Source organism: Equus przewalskii, unplaced genomic scaffold, assembly GCF_037783145.1.
Source record: "Equus przewalskii isolate Varuska unplaced genomic scaffold, EquPr2 ChrUn-6, whole genome shotgun sequence".
Lineage (NCBI taxonomy): Eukaryota > Metazoa > Chordata > Mammalia > Perissodactyla > Equidae > Equus > Equus przewalskii.
In genome coordinates this window covers 910,669-929,803 of record NW_027228754.1, presented here as the reverse complement: position 1 = coordinate 929,803, position 19,135 = coordinate 910,669, and the positions used below count along the sequence as shown (strand labels likewise).

General features: G+C 47.4%; 1 protein-coding gene across 6 annotated transcripts in view; it reads left to right on the top strand.

Moving 5' to 3' along the window:
• Positions 1–7,558: 7,558 nt before the first annotated feature.
• The window catches only part of OLFML2B (olfactomedin like 2B), a 36,557-nt gene continuing 24,980 nt past the window's right edge, over positions 7,559–19,135 (top strand). For 2 of the 6 annotated variants that reach the window (XM_070608314.1, XM_070608313.1), the window contains exons 1-3: positions 7,977–8,597; positions 11,087–11,350; positions 13,396–13,503. In XM_070608314.1, the coding sequence (XP_070464415.1) occupies positions 8,424–8,597; positions 11,087–11,350; positions 13,396–13,503 (546 nt within the window). In that variant the 5' untranslated portion in view covers positions 7,977–8,423. Of the gene's footprint in view, positions 8,598–11,086; positions 11,351–13,395; positions 13,504–19,135 lie in introns of all 6 variants that reach the window. The other 4 variants (XM_070608315.1, XM_070608317.1, XM_070608316.1 and 1 more) reach the window with 4 other exon arrangements.

Below are 19,135 nucleotides of genomic sequence, written 5' to 3'. Positions count from 1 at the left end.
TATCCCATAAATATCCCTGAGTCCCTATTTTTAGGGAAGTGAATTTGAGGCTCGTGCTCCCGCTTTCTCACATGGCTGCCTTGTGAGTAAGCCCTCTCTGCTGCAAATCTCATTGTCTTGGTGTTTGGCTTTCTGGGCGGCGGGCAGAAGTGAACCTGGTTTGGTAACAGGGGGAACTCCCAAGGTTGATTGGAACAAGCTTGAACTGGGTTTTCAAAAGGAAGAACATAATTTTTTAGAGAAAGAATGTCGGCAGGAGTTGGAACTCTGGGGCAGTGCCACTCTGTCTCAATCATGTTGCTGCTATTTTAGGTGTCTCCTTGGATGGGAGCGTCGGCTCTCGGAGCACATAGCTGGGTTTCCTCCTGTCTGGAGTGAGGTGTCCCTTGGGTTTCCACTCAGGCCAGGGATGCCTGTGGCAGCCTTGCTCTGCTCACCACCTTGCTCCATGCTATGCTTTCTGTCTTCCCAGAGAAGGCCCGCAGCCGACCCACCTCCACCCTCACCTCTACCCCAACCCCCACCCGCATTCGAGGCAGCACCTCCCTGGGTAGCTGCAGCCACCGGATGTGTGGGGGCCACCCCGCCAACAAAAGCAAGGGGCTGGCAGCTGGCTCTGAAGCCCAGTTTCTGAGGACACCTCAGGAATTGCTCGAGCTTTAAAAGTTACCTTGTTAAAGTTTAGTCCCCAGAACAAAGCAAACTAAAAAAAGGGAAAAATTTGTTTACCTAAATCACAATTGCCAGATGGAAGGAACAAAGAATCAAAAATGATAGTTTCCTTTATCACCCTGAGTGTAAAACCGAGGCACAGAGAGAGTTTCTACTAAGTGCACATAGTGAGTCAGAAACAGGAATAATAATATACTCGTTTAGTAAATAATCACTATTTTATCATTCATTTAATGTTCAATAAATATTTGTGAATGTGGCAAGCAGTGGGTCAGGTGTTTTTATACATCTCTAATCTCTACAACTACTTAGCAATATTGGAAGACTAAGGCTCAGAAGGGAAAAGCACCCAAGATCACCCATGGGATAGGCAGCGGAATTCAGATTTGAGCCTAAGTCTGCATGTGGTTCTGAAGCCCCCACAAAGCTCAGACTACAATGATCTCTCCTGCTCCCAAGTAAACATTCATCTTTGTCTCATTGTCTGGGTTTCCTCTCAATAGTAAATCTAAGACTTACCCTTTGTTAAGCCCTCTGTGATCTTTATATTCCTCATTGTTTTTACCCTTAGAATTGGGGGTGGGGGTTCATTCCTGTGAGGGTGACAAAAGGAACGTGTGGTGAGCATATAGGAAGCAGAGGAGGAGATTTGTGATGCCCATGTTAGAATGAAGAGACCGAGGTTCACAGAGTGAAGTGACTTGCCCAAGGTCAACAGTAAGTATGGTAAAGCCAGATTCCACAGCCTGTCTGTCTGACCCCAAAGCCGAGGCTTCCCCATGGCTCCAGGCTATCTGACAAGGCTACACTTAAATGACATTCATGCATGCCAGGCAATGGAAGGAGTATCCTGGAGAGAAGATGTATGGATTAAATGTTTTTAGTGGGTAATCCACCAACTGAAATATCTATGAGCTGAAAGCTACATGTATATACAACAGGTTGAATTTATCATGTAATTTGTTGGCTGTAGGATGGTGAGAAGTCACATCTGAACTAGATTCAAGTCAAGCTGGAAAAGATAACACCTGGAGATGTGGACTCACAGAAGTGTTACCTATGACATTCCTAGATACTAATTTGGATTGTCTCTTACAGGGAGATACTTTTGCTTTTCTATAAGATGATTAATTTACGTTAAGTAAGTGCATCTTTGGAAGTAGAGGGGAGACAGCCAGCCAGCCATGGGCAAGAGTACACTGGATTCCCATTGATTTGTCTGGTCTAGCAGCCTCTCCCCGGGACCTGCCCCTTTTCCCACTTTGTACAAAGTTACCTGACTCCCTCCACACATACCTTAGGTGGTTAGTTCAGGATTCGGTGCCTGATCCATGTTGGACCATTGTCCCTTCCCTGGGCATTTGGAAGTGGGCCTGAGAAGAAGAAAGCCTCACTCTCTCTTCAAGCAACTGTGGCCTGGACACTTTCTGTCTATTGTGTGAATCGGAGAAGTCCCCAGTTCAAGTCAGTCTCTAATGACCCCAGTGACATTACGGCCCTTGGGTTCTATGAGACACTCCCATATTCTTATAATAAAGGCTCTTTCCCCAACCCTTCTTTAATTAAGCTGGATAAAGTTGCTTTGTTACTTCCAACCAAGAATTCTTACTAATATCCTCACCCTTCTCTAGCCCCATATCCAGAGAGGCGTCACGTCTATTATTTCTCCCTCTTCAATCTGTCGTATACCCACCTCTTTCTCTCCATGCCACTCCTTCCTCAGAGCCTTCCAATCTCATGCCTGGATTTCTACAACAGCCTCCAAACAGGTCTCCTGACTTCAGTCCTTCCCTCCAATCCATTCTGTATGCTACTGCCAGGACCATCAGCTGGAACTCCAGTTTATTTACTTCATTCCCTTGCTTATAACAATTTTGGCATCCCCCTCCCCATAGCTTCTGGCTTAAAATCCAGACTCCCAGCATATACACAGGCCTTGTGTGATCTGGCCCTCCATTCTCACCTCTCCCTATTTCCCTTTCTTTTCCCTCCATTGTAACCCCTGTTCTCCCATTTTGCTTGCATTTCCCAAAAACTCATCACAGTTTTAGAATCTCTAGTCTTCTAGCTGGCTTACTCCTCTCCCAGGTGTTACTGAACCAGTTTCTATTCATCTCTAAAGATCAGGAATCAATATGAGTCCTTAGACCTCATTTCTAGTCTAACAAGGAGTAAAACATGGACCAGGCCTTCCCTTTCTCCACGTCCCCCTCTCTGGGTTTGTCCTATAACATGTCTTTTTAACTTCACAGTGTCTTCCCACTGCTCCTTCCCAGGCAAAATCTGTTATCAGTTATTTATTCCCCGGTATAGACTTAAGGCAATGCATTCCCCCTACCAAGTGTATTTGCACGTAAAGGCTTGTCACTGAAGGCAGAACTCATTAAAGTGACATCAGGCATCTGTGAGAAGGCGAGGAGGCAGGTGAATATCCTGAAAAAGCAAACCACACGATAGCACATAGTTGCTCTGTTTGTGAGTGCGGAGGTCTCTTAGAACCAGGAGAGAGAGAGGGGGAGGGAGAGAGAGATCACAGTGTGTAGAAAGCACCAGGCTGTTCTCAGTGTTTCTGAGCGGTCCCAGGACAGCGTTTGGTGGTTGCAGGTTGTGCCTGCACGATTCTCGGGGGGTCCATTCACGTGGCTATGATGTGAACGGTATCTCCTGGAGTTGTGCCCTGGAGCAGCCCTGGGAAGCTCCTTAGGAAGGCAAAGGGCCTCGGCCTGCCTATCCCTCCGTGGTCACCATGTGTCATAGAGGGCAGGGGAACCCCCTCTGGGTCACAGCAATGACCCATCCAGCGTTGGACTCGGGCTCGGGCAGAACCAGCTCAGGAGGCCAGGTGGTCTGCAAACTGAGGACTATGGTTATTGCTTTGCCTTTCTCTCTGCTTTCTACTCTTCACCACCCGAATAACTTGTCTAATCTGCAAATCTGACTTTGGCATTCTCCTGGCCCAAATCCTTTAATGGCTCTTCATTGCCTGCAAGACATCCTGCCAGCTCTCTCACAGTTAAGAAAACCTTCTTTCTTTACTAAAATATCTTGAGGGAGAGAGAAAAAAAAAAAGCTCTTTTGTATGCCTCCCTAGGATTATACATTTATAATCTTTATAACATGAGCTCCTAAAGGCAGGGGTCTTGTCTCTTTGTCTTCGTGTGTTCAGCAGGCTGCAGAGCACCTGGCTCATAATATACGTTCAACAAATGAGTTAAACTGAATTAAAGGAGAGAGAAAATGCAGACGATCAAAGGCAAAACAAGAAGCCGAGAAAACAGCAAAGCAGAGTGAACAGGGGAAAAAAGACCTCATTTTCAGCCGTGCTTTCCATCATCCCTTTCCAACATTTTATGGCAGTTCCCTGGCAGGGCTCCCACCCCGTAGCGAGCCAGGGAAGGGGGATGGCAGAATGATGTTGCTCGTGGGATTTTGCTCTGCTCTTTGATTCTGCTGCTGCGGGGCAGGTGCATTTTCTAAATTACACACTAAGGTGGCAGGTCATTTCTAGCCAGCCCGGCCCCACCTGGCAAACGAAGTGTTGGTTTTCAACAGACATGAATTTCAGAACAAAGCCAAGAGGCTCCCAGATAAACTGGAAAGCAGATGCTCTTGCCAGAAGCAAACTTGGCTGGGGAGGCCTGGTGGATGCAGCAGCTGGGGGGACCCCCAGAATCCAGCAACAGGCTGGCCAGCCGAAACTGGTCCTGGGTCTCAGGTAGCTGAAGCTGCAAGCTCATAGCTTTCTGAGCCCCTGTTCTTTGAACATTTCCACAGCAAGTATGTCCCTCTTTGTGCCTGTTTCCTCATTGAAAAAAGAGATTTTTTGAACACAAAATGATGCCTGGCACATGGTACAGGGTAGCCGTCACACATCTCATTGCCTTGGTGCCTTAGTGACTTCATCTGTTAAACAGAGAGAGTAATGCTTATTTTACACCAATATGCTGAGGATCAAGTGAAGCGGAACCTGTAGGTACTTAGCAAAGGATGCAAGGAGTTTACAGCGCGTCAACTTGGATGTTCTAAATCCAAACCGAGCTCATCTCAGGATCTTCAGGTCAGGTTATCAGACTGGCAGGTGGGAGGAATGCCACCAACAGTGCATCTTGATTTCTGAAAGGTAGGTGACAAGAGTCTTTTGAGAAATGCTTGTAGACATGATGAAGATGTGGGGGCTGGGCACCAACACCTCTGACTGACTGAGAAGTCACACCAAAAGGGTTACTATCAATAAGGAAAGACTTTTCCTATAATGGTAGGCTCTAGAATCTGGTACTACCTGAATGAATATGACTTTTTAAAATTAATGCTTTGAATTAAGACAGAAACTATGCTTATTGAATTTGGAAATTACCCTAAACTTTGACAAGAGCAAAACCAGCAAGATTTCGACAGGATGAAAAGATGGGCCAAGGCCATTATAATATTTAGTGGGGAAAAATGTAAAGGCGTGTACTCGGGTTAAGAAAAAGAACAGAGCTGGAAAGCACAGGATGGAGGAAACCAGCATAAAATCCACCTTAAAAAAAAAAAAGAAAGAAAAGGAAAAAACTACATGTAAAAAAATAAATCAATGTGAATCACTGGTGCAATGTAACTGCCAAAAAAGCTAAGGCAATCTTGGGCTGCGTTAATAAAGTAACAGTGCCCAGAAGAAGAGAAGAAATGGTTTCAAGATGCTCTAACGTCTACTCAAACTGGAGCTTTTCTAGAGAAAAAAATAACCAGAATAACAGAAGGTCTGGAAAGCCATGTGATCTGAGAAACAGGTGAATAAAATGGAGATAAAGGTGAAGAAAGTGGGTGTAGTTAGCTTGAGAAAGAGGAGATTTAGAAGGTACTTACCTTCTATCTTTAAGTGGAAGAAAAGCTGTCTTGTGGGAAAGGTCTTAGATTTATTCTGTGTAGGACCACAGGACTGAAGTTTAAAAGGAAACTTTAAAAGTGGACTTTAAAAGGAGATAGATTTCAGTTCAACAGGAGAAAGGACTCATGGTCATGAGATGGCAGCCACAGCTCCAGGCACCATGATTGTACTCAAAGACAAGAACTGGGGGAACAGTAGCACCAGAAAGCTCCTCTCCCCTATTTGTTTCTTTTATCAGGAAGCAAAATATCTTTTCTAGAAACTCTCCGCAGACTTATTTTATTCTATGGGCCAGAACGGAATCATATGGCTACCCCTAGCTGCAAGAGAGATTGGGAAATTAAATGTCTGGCAAAAGAGTATGGCAAAGGAGTGGCTTAAACCAATAATGATTAGGTCAAAAAGGCAATACCTTAAGAATAATAGAGTGGAAAATGGAAAGAGCTTGGGTCCTTGATGACATCACTGAGCTGCCGAACCAAACTTCAAACAGCCAATCTCCAATTCTTCTGAGAGTGGGAGAAAAATAAACTCATATTTGATTAAGCCATTGTAGATTTTCTGCTACTTGCAGTCAAATGCACACTGATGGATACAAAGATCGTATTTAGGAAGGTCATTGGGAATACATCCAGCTGGACTATTTGTAGTTCCCACTCAGTCAACCGATTTTATTTAGTGTCTGCTTAGTTCCAGGCACTGGCTAAACTCTGGGACTGTAATGATGAACAAAACCAGACAAGAGCCCTGCCCTCATGGAGTTTACAGTTTAGTGGGGAAGACAGGCACTACTGAAACACACACAAAGGCCTATAAAAACGTACTTCCCATAATTCTGTGAAGAAGAGGCACGTGGTATAATGGGAGCATATAATAGGGGAATCACCCTGGGGTGGAGTCAAGTAGTCTTCCCTGAGAAGTGAGCAGCAGTCTGCGATCTGAATACACACATTCAGGCTGGTCTGTCTGCCCCGAATGGCCTCTCTCTCTTGCCTACGTCTTATTGATTTATCTACTGCCTTTTTGAAAGCTTCCCATCATCCCAGTCATCTCCAGTGTCACTCCAGTGTCATGAAACCTTGACCTTTCAACTAGAAGGGACCTATTCCTCCTTGAAGCCCCATGGAATATCCTGCTGCTCTGCCCTATGATTTGAGTATTTATTCTGCTTACCACCCCTCTCCCACCACTACTCTTTCTGGAGGACACGGACTATCTCATCTTCCCATTAAATATGTAACAACCTAGCTTATCTTGCATCTAGCTGACATTCAACACTTATTTTAATTGAATTTTAAAACTATATTTTATAGATGTTTACACACAACTGGTTTAGGAAAATATTTGATAGCTTACATAGAGTCTTGAGTGTGTGTGCGTGTGTGTGTGACACTTCCTCAAGCCCAGACACCCAGAACCTTCGATTTTGTCCATAAACCGCGATTTAAAAAAATTAAAATATATTAATAGGGGTTATTATTATACGAGCTGAAGTCGCCTTAGTTTATTACTTAGATGATTACAACCCTCATTGCTTAGCATAACAGAGGCAAGGTGTTTGAATTTCCCAAGGATGCATAATAATATCTCTCACATCTTTGAAGTGGCCTGGCTCTGTTCAATATTTTCAGGTTGGCACTTGTTCTGGAAGGTATAGTGCCTTTCCTTAAATTCATACCCTGTTAATCTTCACAGTAGGTGTCTAAAAGGGACACTAAGGGACATTGTAACATAATTGCACACTCTTGAAGGCAGACGCCCTCTTAGAGAACATCTAGTTTAACAGAGACCCTGAGACCTGTCCCAGACCACGAAGATAGTCAGAGCTGTTCCCTTTGATAATCATTTGCTTCTCGGGCAGTAGCTTCCCCCACAGGGACATTCAAAGAGTGTTAGAGATTTACAGCCACTTTCTTTGTATTTAATATTTACACCACTGCGGACGCACTCTAGCAGGGAGTTCAATAGTCATCCTCTGGGTGGAGGTATTACCAGGTTCTAAAGCTGTAGCAGGCAAGCAAACGACCAGTGGCGCTAAGTTCAAAGCTGCCCGAGATCTTGGTCAGAGTCAAGTCGGGGGGAAAAGAAATGCCCAAGAGCAAACGCTCCTTCTCTCTCGCGGGGAGCAACAGAAGCAGTGTGCCGAGGATGCCTGCAGGCTCGGGCTTGGGGCGAGCGCTCGGTGCCTGCCTCCCCACTCAGAGCAAACTCGCTCCCCTCGGCGAGAATGGGCACAAGTGATCCCCAAGCCTCAGGGACCCCACCGAGGGTAACTCTCTCCCTTCAACATCGACGGAAGGTGAAAGCAGAGAGGCGCTCTGCCGACGTGCCCCCGGCGGCCGCACGCGGCCCGCTCCTCCGCCTCCTCCGCGCCGTCACTGGCTGCATCCCCGCGGCCCCGGCACAATAGAGGCTCCGCCCCTCCCTCCGCGCGAGCGCTCCGCCGCCCTCGCCCAGCAGCTCTGGCCGCCGCGCCGCCGCCGCCGCCCCGCGCCGGTTCCCGTGCGCCCCGAGGCTCCCCGCCGCCCGCCCCCCGCGCACCGCCCGCGTCTGCGCGGACCCTTTCCTCCCGCTGAGCCCTTCTGCAGAGGACGGCGCGCGCGGCCCGCCCGTGCCACCTCCACCTTCCCCGTCACCTCCTCCTTCCCTGCGCCCCGCTCTCCACGGGGGCCGCACAGTCGAGGGCTGCTCCCTTCGGGAAGGAGATGACCAGGGTCTCTGGGGCGCACCTTCCTGTCCCGCTCAGCCGCACCCAGCTTTAGAAGGCGCTCTGAGCAGCCACCCTTGGGCTCCAGCCAAGACACGCTATCGCCTCCGTCCTTGCCGAGACCCCCGACCCCAGCCTTTCTCCAAGGGAGCCGAGCCCCTTCTTGTCGCGTCCCTCATGGCCAAGCCTCTGCTGCTAGTTCTCTGCTTCGCTCTGGTGGTAGCTGCGGACTGGGGGTCCAGCACTCCTCATGCAGGAACCAGCGAGCTCCCAGACGTACAGACGGTGGCGCCCACGGAGGACGAGACTCTGCAAAACGAAGCGGACAACCAGGAGAACGTTTTATCTCAGGTAGGATGCGAGTCCCATGCCCACTCCTCTTGCCCTGGGTGGTGGCAAGAGCCAGAAGCCCGTCCTCACTGAAGAGCTGGGAGGCAGCTGTTTCTCCCTCCATTACCGAAGGGAGGGGCATTGACTTCATTCATCAGAATATTTTCTTAAGTGAAAGGACATGGGTCCTCCTTCCCAACTCATGGGCTCTCTCAAGGTTACCAAATCAGGAAAAAGGAGAGGAGATGGAAACTCAGAACTCCCTAAGAAGAAGGGAAAAAAGCAACACCAAAACCTTTTGGTTCAAGGGTTGTGGAAAGTATGGCCATCTCTTGTCTGTGTGGCTGTTTGTCAGAACTGGAATGGGAAAACAGGCAGGCATTTTGGACAAGAGGCAGACTGGGTAACCCCGGGGAGATATTTCAGGGCACAGAGTGAGACACTCAGGGACAAGCATGGGGTGAAGACAGAGCAGCAACGTGTGTGATTAATGTGAGGTCACCCCAAAACTGAGGGACTGACGACAAGACGCCCGTGTTGGGGAGGTGGAGTGGAAATACAGATCCACTCAGGTCTGGCAGATAATCAGTGGGGGGCCAGTGACAGCTGATGGTGACAGCTTTGTAACTGTCCCTTTACAGGGTGCTTTCGCTTGCTTTATCTGACTCAACCCTCACACACCCTCATTTCCATTCTCTAGATGAGGGCTATAAGTCTTGGAACAGTAAAGAGTCCTGGAACAGTAAAGACCTGGGTACAGCTGGGTCTTCTGACAATCTTGAGCCCAGATCTCATGACTGTAAGGGATAGTCTCTCTGGAGTGTTTATTTCGTGCTCTCCGGAGCTGGCATGATGATGTGTGGTGGGTGTCACCATATCCTGAGGATGAGGGATGGCTGAGAAAGGATCCCTATAGCTCTGCCAGCAGCTTCACGAAGCCCTCGGACTGGGTCTTGTCTCTTTCCAGTAGAAAGAACGATCAGCTCCACTTTGACATTTCTCAAACACTAGTCTCCTCCCCCTCCCTTTAATAATTATGCTAATGTATGCCCTGTACCCACTCATAACCTCGCACTGATCCCTCAATTGAAAAGACATAAATGTTCTTCACATGCGGGCTCTGGAGGGCCTACAACAAAAGCTTTCCTGAAACCCGAGCCCCCTGAAAGGAAGGAATCCACCCAGGGTCTCAGAGCAGGGTTCCGTAGGAATCTAGGCAGAGTTTCAGAGAGCAGACAGCTACAATTTACTGTCAGCCCATAAGGACCAGCCGCTTAAGTCACCTTAAACTACAGCTGTTTCTTCTGCTGATCCATTCTGTATTTGACAACAGCCCCAATACAAATATTAGTCTTAGGAGAAACCCAACCTTTGCAAGAAAAACATTACAAGCCTTCTTCCCCCTAAACAGCATCCCAGGAGCATTTCCACTCCAGCGAGCTCAGTGCCTGCCTGCCGGGGTCATTAGTCAAATGAAGGGAGCCCTTCTCCGTGCCTAGAAAGGGAGCACCGGCTTTGGGGATGCAGGGTCTGTTGGGGAGGAGCTGGGAGGAGCCTTTTCTCTAGCAAGTGCCCAGGATGGTGGCTCCAGAAAGCCTGCTGTTGCGTGTTTTCCTGCCTGGAGACGCTGGCAGGGGCAAGCGCTCAGAAGGAAATGTTTAGCATTGTAGAGGCAGCAAGCGCTGCCAGCTCACTTTCCTGGCTTTGGCCTAGGGTTTGGGTGCAGAAGCTGCTCTAGGAGCCAAGTGAACCCTGAGGCTGAGTAAACCTTGCTGACTTCTGGACCTATCTCTCTCCTCCCAATTCCCTTCCTCCAAATCTAACCCGTCCTTCGAGGCCCAGTTTAAATACCGCTCCCTCCAAGAAGTCTTCCCTGGTGCATGGCTGGAGCCGTTCTCCGTGGCTCTCTCTGAGCTCCCACTGCACTTCGCCACCTCGGGGGCACTGATGGCTCTCTCCTTGGTGTGACTATTATTTATATGCCTCCTGCACTGTAAGCTCCTTGGCAGCAGGCTCTCTGGTCCTCTCCTTCACCTCTGACACCACCTAGCACAGTCCCAAGTAGGCACTCAACAAATGCTGAAGGAATGAATGAGGATAGAAGCAAGTCATCTTCAGATTTGCATCTCAGCTTTCCAATCCCTCCATCATCGCTTCTCCTTTTCCTTATTTAATCTAAATCTGGATTCTAGCTAAGGCAAGGACTATTGAAAGAATGATGGGGCTCATTTGTTTCTTCCTTTAAATGGTGAAAGGCTAAGGCCCCCTGAGAAATGCACAGCTTTCCAAGACAAATGGAGAGAACTGAACTCTGAGTGCCTCGAGGAAACGTCAGAGTCAGCAAATTGTGTGGCGATGACCTCTTTGCTCCACAGCTCAGAGTTGTCTGAGGTCTCCCGTCAGCGTAGGACATTTGACAAAGTGAATGGAGAGCCTTCTTCAGGACCCTGACCGAGGCCTGTGTTTGCACACCCCCAACCTGTTCCCTCTCTCTCTGTCTGTCTGTGTAGTTGCTGGGTGACTATGACAAGGTCAAGGCCGTGTCTGAGGGCTCAGACTGTCAGTGCAAGTGTGTAGTGAGACCCCTGGGCCGAGATGCCTGCCAGAGGGTCAACGAGGGGACCTCCAGGAAGGAAGATTTCTACACCGTGGAAACCATCACCTCAGGCTCGTCCTGCAAGTGTGCCTGTGTCGCACCACCGTCGGCCCTCAATCCCTGTGAGGGAGACTTCAGGCTCCGGAAGCTGCGGGAGGCGGACAGCCGGGACTTGAAGGTGGGACCTGGTGTGGGGTAATGCCGTGGGTGAGAGGGCGCTTTAGGGACCCATGAGTCTGGCAAGGCCATTGCGGGGGATCGTAGGCTTTTGAATAAGTGGAACCTGTTTTCACCTTTAAAGCAGGTCAGGCCCTGGGCCCTAGAGTGTTGCATGTGGATCCGAGGCTGATGATCTAACAAATTGGTCATTTGCAACCCTGATGTCTAAAGGGGACACCAAGAGCGGAGTGTGCCTACCTCTCCTTAAGGAGACAGGCCTGGAGCAGCTGCCAGGCCCCACCAGCCAAAAGAACTCCGTGTTCTTCTTCAGGAGAGTTACTGCCACGATTTCCTGTCAGCCCAGCAGGCATCTCAAAGAGAAGAGAGACACGCAGAGAGCAGGGAGCCTTTTCGTCCTCAGCACACGGTCTAGGCGACCCAGGGAAGGAGAGGCCTGGGGTCTGTGCTTGATCCAGTCATCAAAGTGCGATCCTGTGATCATGGTCCACAGGGTGGGGAAGCTCAGACCCTACTGGGGCAGCCCCACGGGTTGGCTGAGGGTTTCATCTGATGCCTGCCTGCCCCACTCCACTTGCAGTGTTGGGTAGTGAGATGGGCTTGCTTTGGGAGCCAGACAGACTTGGGTTCAGATCACTGCTCTGCCATTACTTACTGTAGCATCCTACTCAAGTGATTTAACTTCTCTGACCTCAGTGTCCTTGAATGAAAAGTGGGAATAATAACATCTACTTTCTGGGTCGTTTTGAGAATCAGTGAGATGACAACTGCTGAGTATTTGGGACCACACCTGACATAGTCAGGGCTTGATAGAGACTAGTTCCATTAATGATGACCATGTACAGTGCACTGCTGTGCCTGGAACCTGGTACACGCTCAGTAACTGGGAGTCGTTGATATCCTTGTAAGTAGAGTTTTGTTTATCAGTACAGTGAATGTCTCAGGATCCAGCCACGTCCCTCAGAGCTGCAGCTCTGCTGTGAAAATACTTTCTGAACCAAAGGCACAGTCGCCCAGTTGAGGGATTGGACTCAGGGGCATCCGGAACAACAGCAGGCAACATTTTCTATTAGGAGTCAGAAAACCATCCCAGTGCATGCTGCTCATCAGCTAGCTTTCATGGTGCTTACCTGGGATTCAGCTGTCTTCCTCTGGTGGAGAGGAAAATGAGCTTCTGAAAATGAATATTTCATACATGGAATTTTTCATTTGGAAGCAAGGCTGGGAGATGAGTGGGGAGCAGAGACTGCAAAAGTGTATCCAGCCAACTCTCCTGGGGATCGGTCCTTGGCAGGGAGGCTCAGCTTAGTGTCTCTCATCTGCCCCTTTGCCTGCACTCTGCATGCCCGGAATGCCACCAGAGCCGCAGCCGCCTTCTTCCTAGTGGCTTTGTACTGGCAGAAGGGCCAATATGGAAAAAACTGGGAAGGCTGGGTGCCCTATGGCAGCTTTCCACCTCAAAGAGGGGTCTTTGGGTCTCTTTTACTCTACAGTCCATTTAGCTTTTAGTGCTAAGGAAAAAAAACCTTGTTGGTGTCTTCCAGGGCCTTCCATAGACAATGAAGTTGAGTGTTTCAGAAGCATATCCTCAAGGCATTGGAGTTTATAAGCCACTTTGTTGAGTAGTTAAAGATGACCTGTTATGAGCCAAGTACTCTGCCAGGTCTTGGGGCAACAAAGATTAAGATGACATAGGCACTGCTTTCAAGGAACTCACAGTCTAGTAGGGAAGACAGATGTGCGTGCAACTGACAGATTTAATAAAAGAGGTGTAAACAGTTTGGTGAAGATGTCTAGACCTCAGGTTTACTTGTTCTTGTAGGATTCTCCCATTTCCTTACCCAAGTATTCCAGTAGGCAGAATATACTGACGCCATTGCGTTTGCTTATGTGCCCGGCTACACAAGTGCCAGTTTCTGAGGGCCACCTCTCACGTCCTGGCTTGTAGCTTCCTTGTCGAGCCTCCAACATAGAGGTCTAAGAGGAAACATCTCCCCCGGGTCTGTCTGCCCCAGCCCTGGACTAACTCCTACCCTTGTTTCATAGCTCTCCACCATCATAGACATGCTGGAAGGAGCTTTCTATGGCCTGGATCTCCTGAAGCTGCATTCGGTCACTACCAAACTGGTGGGGCGAGTGGATAAGCTGGAGGAGGTAAGGAAGATTCTGGGTTTCCATATCTTTCTTTCGATAAGGCCCAAAAGTGTATCAAACTTCCCACAGTACTTTTTCAGAAAGCACGTGTCCTGACTAGACTCAACCCATTCTATTCTCTGGAAAGAAAAAAATATTCATAAAACATTCATCCAAAATCATGCCAAATTATTGGTGACAAAGAGAATCAGTGAAATACCTTCTTTTTTCATACGTAAGAACCACGTAACCGATGTATTTCTATTTTTACTTTGACTTCCAGGGAACTTAGAGCTAAATAAAATGTCAAAGTACAATAAGCATCTTACTTCTGGTTTTAAGGTAGAGTCATCTCCCTCCTGGGTAGATGGTTGTTAATATCTTGTTCTGGTTTTTATTTTTTTTTTAAACTGTTTTAGTGCTTGCCTCTGTGTGTGTGTGGTAATCCATCTCAAATCCATTTTAGAGAAAGAAGACATAAAAATGATTACTAATAAATAATATTCCCTACTAGAAAACATTCAGGCTGATCACCCAGGAAGAATGGACTAGTAAAGTAATTTCCATAGGTAGAGACACCACATTATTATGGCTGAGCTCCAGAGAGATGTACAGTTGGTGACATGGTTTTCAGTTAGTGGTATGTGATGTGATGGTGGGAGACAGAAGTTGCTGTGGACATAATAATGGTGACATTGTTTTTTTGCTGTGATGCTTGAACATATAGATAAGAAATCATTTAGTCACCAGAAGAGTAATGATCATCATTCATCTTTATTGGTAAGAAGCTGACAGGTATGTTTCTTTGCCTGGCATCCAGTTCTTGAACCGATACTTGAAACAGTGACTCCCAGAGCTGCTGCTTCAAGTAGAAAGCTAGGTATTTTGTTGTTGTTGTTGAGGTATAATTGATATACAACACTGTATTAGTTTCAGGTATATAACATAATGATTCAATATTTGTATATATTACAAAATGATCTCTGCAATAAGTCTAGTTAACATCCATCTGTGTAATTTTCAGAATGTTACTCTAAGTGGTAAATTTAATAACAGTGTAAACATGTAAACATATCAATATTCTTCATGAAAAAGCGGGCATGGGGGGGGGCGTCTCTCATGGAGGAGCTGAGGTTCCCAGATGGGTGATTAGTAGATGTTAAGATATGAAAAAAGCAGTGCTCTTTAGTTTGGCGGAAAGAGCCTCCCTGGACTAGGAGTCAGGACAGAGTGAATTACTCTGTTAGCAGCTGCTAAGCAGCCATGTCTCACTTTCTCCATCTGTAAAGTGGGAAAGGCACCCTACCAGCTTTGTATGGTTGCTGAGGGGTGAAAGGTGAGCTAGGCATTTTGGAAGTACTTTGAAATTATTAAATGCAACAGGGCACTCAGGTTGTGGCCAGTGAGTAGGGGCAAACTTCGCCCAATCGCTTTGCCAAGAGAGCTGGGACAAGGACGATGAAACATTGTAGTTGCCTGGATTGGTTTCAGCACTCTCCTTGCACTCCTAAAAATGTTCCCAGAAGGTGAACACCGGTTCCTTCTTCACCCACCCTTAGGCTTGGCTCCCCCAGAGCTGTGATGAAGTGTTTTCTGCATGTGGCCATTTGCTCTGGGAGGATTGGTGGGGCCACAATCACTTTACAAGGTCTGATAAGTGGGATCAGGGTACCGGAGCCCGAGCTTTGCAGGTAGGTCACAGTGGCAAACAGGACCACATCAGCCCACTCTCATCAGCCCCCTCTTCCTGGAGGGGCTCCCTAAGAGAATTAGGCCACTCAGCATCTTGGGTCTCTCCTTCCCCAATGTTGACAGCTGGAATGATGAGATTGGGAATGGTCAACACTATCCTACAACCAATGGACTTCGTGCAGCCTTGGGATTCTTTCTCCTATTTAAAACCACTTTCTGATTCTTCCAAAAGAGTTCAAAAGGAATTAAGCCAGGATCCAGTTGGACTTTGGAAATTGGAAAGTGCCTCTCTTTCTCTTGGCCCCCAGAACCATCCAAATGTGCAATACCCCTTTAAAAAAAAGGATTGCATTTTTATAGGAACAGGCTGACAGCCACCTCTTCTGTGTTCACCTGACCTTGGCAGCCATATGGTTTTTATTCTGTCTGGAGAACACAGCCTGGGAAAGATAGCTCCAGGGGTAGAGCACAGTGCTCTTGAGGCCAAGGTCAGACACTCAGCCTCTGAGAAGGCCAGCTCTGTTCAAGGGCCATAATCTGTTTCCAGCCTGGTCTAGCAGCTGAGCCCTCCTTGCTTGGCAAAGGGTAGGCATGTGGGTGAATTTGGTGCAATGCCACTACCCCAGCAGGATGGTGTCTTCTGTGCAGTCACACAATAACTGGGTTTTTGCCAAAACGAATCTTAGTTACATTGATGAGAGTTCTCTCCTTTTCAAAACTGTGATATGTTTAGCAGCGAAAACTGGACCTTTATAATAATGATAATAATCCCTTATATTTGTATAGCACTTACGGTTTTTAAAGCCTTCTGTATACATTTAGCTCATTTGTGAGCTGGACAGGATGAGAGACCTAAGGAAATTAGATGCTCTCCCTGTGATTGTGGTGCTAGGACAGTATAGGCTGGAGCTCACGCCTTCTGGTTCCTGGTCCAGGGCTTTTTCTAATCAACGCCATAAGCTTCTTTGAATCATCGCTGTCTGCTCTGGAAGCATCAGTTTTTCCTAAACAAAACTTAAAACAATAACCCTTCCAAGGGAATTTCTAGGCAGAACCGTAACTGTATCCCATAAATCCCCTTAATAGGATTAAAGTTGAGTTAGGGAAGGTCCCATGCAGTGAGAAGTTCCCCAAACCAGGCAGTCCAAAGCGACAGGGTGCTGTGGTGTGGCAGTAGTCACAGATGGGTCTGGGCCCTGGGCCCATAGAGCAGAGCAATGTCTCTTGGCTTGAGGTCCAGCCACTCGTCTCCTGGCTTGTGCTGGCTAAGTCTGTCTGCCGTCTGCAGTCACCGAAAAGGCAGAATCTTGGGTAAATGGAAAAAACACTCCTGCAGCCTGGCTCTGCAGGAGGAATGGAAGTGCAATTCTGCTCCCCGTCTTCGGATATTCTGAAATCCCAAGAGGAGTTCTTTGGAGGTCAGACCAGACAAAAGGGGTCAGTTGGAGGGGCATTTTGCCCAGCGTCAGATCAGGACTTGGCGGTAGAAGCGGGCATACGTGTATATCCACCTCGGGTGTGTAGGAGGCTGTAGGAATGGAAACTCCATTTGCAGATGAAAGAGGAAGGAAGGAGAGAGAAATGGAATCTGAGCTGTTCAGAGTCTCACCTCTTGGTAAAATCAGCTGTGGGATCTCTGCTTAGTGGCGTGGTTTTGGTTAAGCTTTTGTTTTAAACTGTGAAAAATAACACATGCATAGAAAAAGTGCACAAACAATGTATAGCCTAACAAATTATTATAAAGCAAATACTGGTGTAAGTATCACCCCACTCAAGAAACACAGCAAGGCTAACACCCAAAATGCCCTCTGCTATTCACACCCCCTCCCTGAAGGGAACCTCTATCCTGACTTTTATGTTAATTTATGTTAATCATCTTCCTTCGTTTCCTTTAGTTTCATCATCTAAGGACAATAGTTTTGTCTGTTTTTGAACTCTACATATATAGAATCTTACAGAATCCTGTGTGTGTGTGTGTGTGTGTGTGTGTGTGTGTGTGTGTGTTGGGCTTCTTTCACTCAACTTTTGGTTTTTGATACTTACGTATGTTGTTTTTATGTCTTGTAGTTCATTCGTTTTTATTCCTGTGTAGTATTCTCTTGTATGAATATCCACAATTTATTGATCAGCTCTACTGATGATGGATATGGGGGTTGTTTTCTGTTTTGTAATTCATAATAGCCCTAGGAGCACCCCTCTACGTGAACGTCCCTGTGCGTGTACCCTGGCCCACGCACGCGTGCATTCCTCTATGGTATATACATAGAAATGGAACTACTGAGCTTTTAGTTATGCTTTTTTCAACTTCAGGGGAAATTGCCAAATTGTTTTCCCAAGCGGTAGTACAAGTTTACAGTCCCTCCAGCAGGGTATGAAAGTTCCACACCCACTCTCACCAACACTTGGGATTGGTAGACTTTCTATTTTGTGTCAGTTTGGAGTGTGTATCTCAGTAGGGCCATTTCACTGTGTTCCAAAAACTTAACCCTCAAAACATCTTTCCTGTTCACCTGGTGGAGGCCTGAAGTCCCACGGGCATTCCTCTAGAACTGGTCCAAGTGAGAAGTAGCATCCAAGGTGGTCAGCAGTCCAAGAAGCTTTAATGTGGTAGACCCAGGCTGAGCCTCTCCGGGAGTGCCTGGGAAGGGGGACACATACACAGAACGTGAATGTGTTGGAGTTGGGGGTGGGGGTGGGCACAGGGCATAGGTGCCAGAAGAGATGGGAATTAGAAGTCTAGACAGGAAATCTGTAGCTCCCAAAGGCAAAGGTGAACCCTGTCCTTTGCATGTAGACCTGGCAGGGGTCCTGATTCAGCTCAAGGACACTCTTCCCCTGAGTTCTCAGTGCATCCAGGGACCCAAAGACTTGTAGGCTGCCCAGGCCTAAAAATGGATTCTGAAGGCAGCAGGACAAGAGGCAGGGGTATAACACCTAGTACCACATACTGTTTTCAGGAGGAGGTTTATTGTCAAAGTGGAGAAAAAGACAAACTGAGGGACAGATCGCTAAAATAATCTCTTCTAGCATCAAGGCTTTAGTTGAATTAAGTCATGCCAATCAAAATTGCAAAGCTTTGTGAAGAAATGCCCCACCTCTACTTAGCTGCCAGACACCTGTCAACATTTATAAGTACTTGGATGTGCATATGACTGTGTATGTGTATGCCTTTGTGTGAATGGGTGCATATCCTGCGCTCTTAAAATAGATGTGTGCCCACAAGCTTCCCAAAGTGTGATTTCTGTTGGCAAAGCCCTGTCCCCTCTAGTGTGTTTGACTTCTCTTTCTCTCGCCTCTACCCGCTGGAGTTTGCAAACCCTGTCCATGAGCACAGATGGACACCTTGTGTGGAACCTTGTGTATCTTCTGAAGCCTTTTCTCCTGATAGCGTTGTGTCCACGTAAGCTTTACAGTCTACGATGGATTTACCAGACCCAGAACTGGCCTGCTCCCCAGAATGTGCTGGCACAGACCTTGCTGAGGCTTCTCCCCCAAACCTAAGGATTTGGTGGCCTTTGTGTTTCTGGTCTGGAAGGCAAGATCAAAGGAGCATTCCAGACCCTGGGGGATATATCTTTTCACCAACTACTAGGAAAATGTAATTTTCATGTGTGCAGGCCTGGCTGTGACTTAGGGAGCTGTGTCTTTCCAAGCCTCCCCTCCTGCCCACCGTCCACTCCCACTGAGACGCCCCCAGTGCTCACTGTCTCTCCTGACCAAATCGGCTTCCGGGGAAGGGTTTGCTGTTAAGTCATTTTACTCTTCTCCTGACTCAGGTGCATCCTTGGAGAGCGAGTGTCACTCAGCCTGTCTAACCACAGTGTCATCAGCTGTGAAAAGGGAAAGGGTTGCAGATAAATACTTCTAAGATACATTTCAGCTCTAACATTATTTAATTCAGTTTACATCTTAATATGAGTTCAAGTCAATATATTACCTCTCCTGGGGTTATATGTACTTC